At 47.1% G+C, this 7,936-nt stretch overlaps 1 protein-coding gene across 1 annotated transcript; it reads left to right on the forward strand.

Annotated features, from left to right (window-relative positions):
- Positions 1–4,277: 4,277 nt before the first annotated feature.
- MEE40 (Pentatricopeptide repeat (PPR) superfamily protein) lies at positions 4,278–7,047 on the forward strand. Its single transcript, XM_048675743.2, has one exon. It carries the CDS (start codon positions 4,532–4,534, stop codon positions 6,788–6,790), a length of 2,259 nt encoding a protein of 752 aa, XP_048531700.2. The 5' UTR covers positions 4,278–4,531; the 3' UTR covers positions 6,791–7,047.
- Positions 7,048–7,936: the final 889 nt, after the last annotated feature.

The raw sequence follows: 7,936 nt of genomic DNA on the forward strand, positions 1-7,936 counted from the left end.
CATCCTGTCACCGTCATACTCATCGACATGTAAGTTGTGATTCCTTGTATAATAGCATGAACATCTCATACATCACATATCGATCATTCATCATTCATCACAACTTTGGCCATATCATATCACAAAGCACTTGCTGCAAAAACAAGTTAGACGTCCTCTAATTGTTGTTGCAGGTTTTACGTGGCTGAAGTAGGGTTCTAACAAGAACGTTTTCTTACCTACGTGAAAGCCACAACGTGATTTGTCAACTTCTATTTACCCTTCATAAGGACCCTGTTCATCGAATCTGCTCCAACTAAAGTAGGAGAGACAGACACCCGCCAGCCACCTTATGCAACTTGTGCATGTTTGTCGATGGAACCGGTCTCACGTAAGCATACGTGTAAGGTTGGTCCGGGCCGCTTCATCCCACAATTCCGTTGAAGCAAGATAAGACTAGTAGCGGCAAGAGAGTTGACAACATCAACGCCCACAACAAATTGTGTTCTACTCGTGCAAGAGAACTACGCATAGACCTAGCTCATGATGCCACTATTGGGGAACGTTGCAGAAAACAAAAATTTTCCTACGGTTTCACTAAGATCCATCTAGGAGTTCATCTAGCAACGAGTGATCGGATGCATCTACATACCTTTGTAGATCGCGAGCGGAAGCGTTCAAAGAACGGGGATGATGTAGTCGAACACGACGTGATTCAAATCACCGGAGATCCTAGCACCGAACGGACGGTGCCTCCACGTTCAACACACGTACGGAGCGGATGACGTCTCCTCCTTTCTTGATCCAGCAAGGGGGGAGGAGAGGTTGATGAAGATCCAGCAGCACGACGGCGTGGTGGTGGATGCATGGCGTCACAGTAGCAGGGCTTCGCCTATACTACAAGAGAGAGACGTAACGGGGAGAGAGGGAGGCGCCAGGGGCTGGTGTATCAAGTCCCTCCTCTCCCCCACTATATATAGGAGGGCCAAGGGGGGGGTGGTGCGCCAGCCTAGGAGATCCAATCTCCTAGGTGCGGCAGCCAAGGGGAGGTTTCCCTCCCCCCCCCCAAGGCACCTAGATGTGTCTTCCACCATTGGGACTCTTCCCTTTTGTGGAAACCTAGGCGCATGGGCTTGTGGGGCTGGTGCCCTTGGCCCATGCAGGCCAAGGCGCACCCCCTACAGCCCATGTGGCCCCCCGGGACAGGTGGCCCCACCCGGTGGGCCCCCGGGACCCCTCCGGTGGTCCCGGTACAATACCGATAACCCCAAAACTTGTCCCGATGGCCGAAACAACACTTCCTATATATAATTCTTTACCTCCGGACCATTCCGGAACTCCTCGTGACGTCCGGGATCTCATACGGGACTCCGAACAACATTCGGGTTACTGCATATACATATCTTCATAACCCTAGCGTCACCGAACCTTAGGTGTGTAGACCCTACGGGTTCGGGAGACATGCAGACATGACCGAGACGACTCTCCGGTCAATAACCAACAGCGGGATCTGGATACCCATGTTGGCTCCCACATGATCCACGATGATCTCATCGGATGAACCACGATGTCGAGGATTTAATCAACCCCGTATACAATTCCCTTTGTCAATCGGTATGTTACTTGCCCGAGACTCGATCGTTGGTATCCCAATACCTTGTTCAGTCTCGTTACCGGCAAGTCACTTTACTCGTACCGTAATGCATGATCCCGTGATCAACCACTTGGTCACCTTGAGCTCATAATGATGATGCATTACCGAGTGGGCCCAGTGATACCTCTCCGTTATATGGAGTGACAAATCCCAGTCTCGATCCGTGTCAACCCAACAGACACTTTCGGAAATACCTGTAGTGCACCTTTATAGTCACCCAGTTACGTTGTGACGTTTGATACACCCAAAGCACTCTTACGGTATCCGGGAGTTACACGATCTCATGGTCAAAGGAAAAGATACTTGACATTGGAAAAGCTCTAGCAAACGAACTACACGATCTTGTGCTATGCTTAGGATTAGGTCTTGTCCATCACATCATTCTCCTAATGATGTGATCCCGTTATCAATGACATCCAATGTCCATAGCCAGGAAACCATGACTATATGTTGATCAACGAGCTAGTCAACTAGAGGCTTACTAGGGACATATTATGGTCTATGTATTCACACGTGTATTACGATTTCCGGATAATACAGTTATAGCATGAATAAAGACAATTATCATGATCAAAGAAATATAATAATAATACTTTTATTATTGCCTCTAGGGCATATTTCCAACAGGTATCACTGCGGATTGTGGTGACCATCAAAAGGTCTTTGTGATGGTTCCTCCCTCCAGACCCTTTGATTGACTTTGGCGGAGAGATGTAAACTATAGGTGACGGCTTGATGTAGAGGGATGGCTATGCAGTGACGGCGATCGCACATCGCATGCCGCTGCTAGGATCAAGGAAAAGTGATGGTGGCAACACTTGAGTGACGTCGGTGATGGTCGTGCACTCGGTCTTGAGCTTTGTGGTGAAAAGTGAGGTTTGACCTAAGTTGGTTATTGCTGGCAATGACGATGTTTTTATATCGTTACCTTGTTGAAGGCATTGCTCAGATATGCTTTGACTAGCTCTTTAGGGTGAAAACTTAGACTTTAGTCTTGGGTGGTTGGATCCAATGATGGCGGTGTTTGAGCGTCGCTCCATTTCTAAAGGCGTTGTTGTTGAAAAACTTCATCATCGGTGTGGTTTCATGACATGGTTGGTGCAGATATGGTCAGTGTCTTAGTTTGCCGATCGTGGATCCGATCTCTTTCTTTTTTGTTTTCTCGCATACACATAGTTTCGGTCTTATATGACTTTGCTATTTGTTGGCATGTTTTTTGTGTGCATGTGTTGGTGTTGATTATATGCATGCTAACTATGCGGAGGCCGGGATGTGGGCTCCATTGTGTTTGTATCCTTTTACGGAAACACTAACGCCCATACATGTGGGTGTTCCCCAACTCACCCACACGCCTGGATCGTCGTTCACTGTCTTTTACACGAATCTTGACACAAAAATGTGGATTTGATGTGCCACGTAGGACAGGGCTGGTGTGTGGGCGTTGAAGAGTTTGCCCACACGCCCGCACCATGTTGTTTGCCAGCTGCGCTGTGTGGGAGAATTAGTTTCTGCCCACACAGCCACCACCTAGTTCATGCGCGTGTGAGCGAACTGCTTTTCGCCTACACGGCACTCCTATGTTGTGGATGGCAACTGCAGTTACGCGAACGTGTCAACTAGGTAAACACACATGGCAACTGTGATTCTTTGCTAGACGGCAACTGCAGTTGCGCGTACATGGCAACCAGATAAACACATATGGCAACTGTGATTAACAATACATGGCAATTATGGTTGGACCACACGTGGCAACTAGGTAAACACACATGACAACTACTGTTTGACTATATGTGGCAAGTAGTTAATCACACACGGCAACTACGGTTTCATTACACGCGGCAACTACCAGAAATTAGACATGGCAACTATAGTTAACCAAAACAGATAGAGTTGCCATGCTTTTACAACTACACTTCATTCCGGATAACTACATCTGCCAACCAGGATGACAACTAAATTGTCATCCCGCGGGGTACCTAACGTAGCTGCGCCAGGACATGTGGGCATTTTTGCTTCGTGCCACACACGCGCGATGGAGATGAGTAGTATTTGTTGGATATGTGGCACGAAGTAACCGCGCCCACATGTGTGGGCAATTCTAATGTCTGCCCACACAATCCGTGTGGGTTGCCTCCTGCTAACACCACACACCGTGTGCGCATGTCGAATATACCACATATGTGACAGTTATCGGCGTCCATCCTTTTAATGCTCTATTTTAAACCAATAAAATTCACTCTTTATCAAACAAACTATGTAGATAACTTGAACTATAATTCACTAGTATCATAACCGGCATGACACAAAGCCTTGATTGTGGCTTACTGCACCTGTTTGACAGAATGTAACATAATTTAATAAATTTTGTGAGAAATATTTTTTTGCGAATATTTTTTTTGGAGAGAATCGACATATGAAATGCTTCCTGCAAAATACACATTTTTTTTCAACTTCAGTAGGTGTTTTTTTAAGCCTTTGCCATTTCTGAAGAAAAAAACACGATTGCTTAGACCGTGATATTTTTCATACAAATACGACATTGCATATTTCTTTCGAGTTTCGGCTGTGGTGTTGGCTGCCACTGGATTCAGATCCAAAGGTGTAGATTGGATTGGAAGCTGGTAACGGTAGACAGGACGAGCCCTCTTCCCCCTATCCTATCCCCTTGTTCACCTTCGGCCCGCCGCCAGTCCGCTACACTGCCCTTCCTGAATTCCTCCTCCGCCCGCCGGAGCCTGCTGCGACGAGCTTCCACCTCCCCTTGCGTCAGCTAGCCTTCTCCTCCGCTTCCCACAAAGAGCAATTCGCCTCTCTTGCGCACCATCAGTTGCCCTTGAGCAATCGCCCCGCCGGCCGCCGGTCCTTGTGCGCCCACCAGATGCTCGTGATATTTCCGTAATGGCCTTCGCAATGCGCCTAGCGTCCTGCCCCGGCGCGTCGCTGCAGGCGGCGACGGCCTGGCCGTCCAGCCTCGGCTCCGCGGCGCCACGGCCGCGGCCTCGCCGGCGGTGGCCACGCATCAGGTCGTCCGCGGCCGCCTCCGACCAGCAGGCGCTTCTGGCCGCCCTGCGCGAGCAGGCGGACCCCGAGGCGGCGCTCCGGATGCTCAACTCGGCGCTCGCGCGGGACGACTTCGCCCCCGGCCGCGACGTCTACGAGGAGATCATCCGGAAGCTCGGGACCGCCGGCGCCTTCGACCTGATGAAGGTGCTCGTCAGGGAGATGCGCCAGGAAGGGCACCAGGTTGGACCGGGCGTGGTGCAGTCGTTCATAGAGGGCTACGCGCGGCTGCACATGTTCGATGATGCCTTCGACTTGGTTCTCAACCAGCTTGACATGTTCGGCATTCAGGGAGACGCAGTGGTGGTGGCGTACAATCACCTTCTCCGTGTTCTCATGGAGGGGAGTAAGATCAAGCTCCTTGAATCCGTCTACACGGAGATGGGCAATCGGGGCATCAAACCTGACCTTGTCACTTACAACACAGTGATCAATGCGTTGTGTGGAGTTCATCAGGTTAGGACTGCAGTTCTGATGCTGGAGGACATGTCTAGCGATGGTGTGGCGCCTAACGAGGTGACATTCACTACGTTGATGCAAGGTTTTGTTGAGGAGGGGAGCATCGAGGCAGCACTGAGGATGAAGGCACGGATGTCAGAAATGGGATGTTCGCCAACGAGTGTAACAGTCAATGTTTTGATTAACGGGTACTGCAAGCTTGGAAGAGTCGAGGATGCTCTCAGTTATGTACAGCAAGAGATCGCAGATGGTTTTGAACCTGACCAGGTCACATTCACTACATTTGTTAATGGTCTGTGCCAAAACGGGCATGTTGATCATGCCCTCAAAGTCATGGATTTGATGCTCCAGCAGGGTAGTGATCCAGATGTTTTCACCTACACTACTGTTGTAAACTGCTTGTGTCAAATTGGAGAACTTGATGAGGCTGTGGCAATCATAAATCAGATGGTGGATAGCGGTTGTTTGCCTGACATTACCACCTTCAATACTCTCATTGTTGCCTTATGCACAGAGAATCATCTTGAGGAAGCCTTGAACCTTGCACGTGATCTGACGGTGAAGGGACTCTCTCCAAATGTTTATACTTTCAACATTTTGATAGGTGCCCTTTGCAAGGTTGGAGATCCTCATCTTGCTGTTCGATTGTTTGAAGAGATGAAAAGCAGTGGATGCACCCCTGATGAACTTACATACAATATATTGATTGATAACCTGTGCTCATCGGGGAAGCTTGCCAAAGCTTTGGATTTGTTGAAGGAGATGGAAGTTAGTGGTTGTCCTCTGAGCACAGTGACATATAACACTATAATTGATGGGTTATGCAAGAAACTGAGAATAGAAGAAGCAGAGGAGGTTTTTGATCAAATGGATGTAACAGGTATTGAAAGGAATGCGATCACATTCAATACACTTGTTGATGGATTGTGCATGGCCGAAAGGATTGACGATGCAGCAGAACTTATTGAACAAATGATAAGTGAAGGGTTGCAACCTAATAATATCACTTACAATTCTATTCTAACTCATTACTGCAAGCAAGGAAACATAGGTAAAGCTGCTGATGTTTTACAAACTATGACCGCAAATGGATTTGAAGTTGATGTTGTTACATATGCAACACTCATTAATGGCCTGTGCAAGGCTCGTCGGACTCAGGCTGCTTTGAAGCTTCTTAGAGGTATGCGGATGAAAGGGATGAGGCCAACTCCAAAAGCCTTCAACCCTGTGATTCAGTCTCTATTTAGAGGGAATAACGGCAGGGATGCTCTGAATCTGTATAGGGAGATGACAGAAGTTGGCGAGCCTCCTGATGCTTTGACATATAAAATTGTTTTCCGTGGTCTCTGTCGTGGTGGTGGCCCTATTAAAGAAGCTTTTGATTTCTTGGTAGAGATGGCAGATAAGGGTTTCATACCAGAGTTTTCATCATTCCGCATGCTAGCTGATGGTCTACTGAACCTGGGTATGGATGATTACCTCATAAGTGCTATTGAACTAATTGCAGAGAAGGCCAACTTCAGAGAATCCGATGTTTCTGCAATAAGGGGTTATCTCAGGATCCGTAAATTTTATGATGCATTAGCAACTTTTGGCCGTCTCCTGGATATCAACAACCCTCGATGGACTTATCGATGAAACATGAGAAAGTAGTATCTGGGAAAGTACTGAGTACGTGAAAATTTTGCTGGTTAGTTCATCAGGATAGATCTTGTTTAATTACGAATAGATGACTATGCTTGTTACGTGGTGGGGATGAACTTTGCATGTAGAAGATGCTTATCTTGGTATTGAAACTCGTGGGAATTGTTTATCACCATTTCCACTGTGAACCCTGTTTTTTGAGTTTTATATTTTAAGGGTACTAATGTCAGATTATTTTGCCGCTTTTTCAACTAAGTGTTCGTTTATCAGTCTATTATGTCTTCACGTAATTATGTTTTTCATACTGGTTACAGCTAAAAATGTCAGCAGCAACTTATATTCTAACTAAAGAATTATACAGTGCCGCATCTCTTTCCATGAACAGGCTGAGAACACAGGCGCATAGGCGCTTCAGATTTAGCTTGTGAATGTACCATTACCAAAGATGATTTTACGCGGCCAGAAAGAGGGGACCAATTTAAGATGCCAAGTTGAGCAATGTTGTACACGTGTACATATCTATTGGTAAGGTTCTGTACATAGATACCTGTATATTCGATCATTGCACAAATTGTAGACTACCATATGAACTCTGGTAGCCATCAGTTGTACATGAATAATGTGGATGCTTTAGAGCAATCCTCAAGGAACAAGCGGCCATGGATTCCTAACAAACAGCTCACTGACTCACCATGGCTGTAAAGGAATACTGCAACATAACACACAGCTTGCTGTGCTGAATGAGCAACTAGTAAAAATGAAGGAAACTTAGAATGCCACATTTGCCATTTTCATTGTCGGTTTCGAAGATATGCTACCATGTTACTGGAAATTGTTTGCAATATGTAACGTCTGTTGTGCCATTTGGCAAATCCAATAGAAGGACAAGCTAGCGAGCACCCCAAAGGCCCAAACATCTTTTAATCCTTCCCGAGACAGATAATTCATACGGATAGAATTGGAAATGCAGATACGTCTTGCCTGTCAAGGATGGCAGCACCCTGATCTCGCAACGTCTTCTGCACCTATGGTATTATGATTTGGAATACGGTGTTGGACAATTTTGCTCTGCAATCAATCACCCCTCGGCACCCAAGCCACAAAAGTAGCCAAACCCCTATGAGGAAACGGGCGGACCGG

Source organism: Triticum urartu, chromosome 5A (genome assembly GCF_056163025.1).
Source record: "Triticum urartu cultivar PI428250 chromosome 5A, HENAU_Tu73, whole genome shotgun sequence".
In the NCBI taxonomy this organism is placed as follows: Eukaryota; Viridiplantae; Streptophyta; class Magnoliopsida; order Poales; family Poaceae; genus Triticum; species Triticum urartu.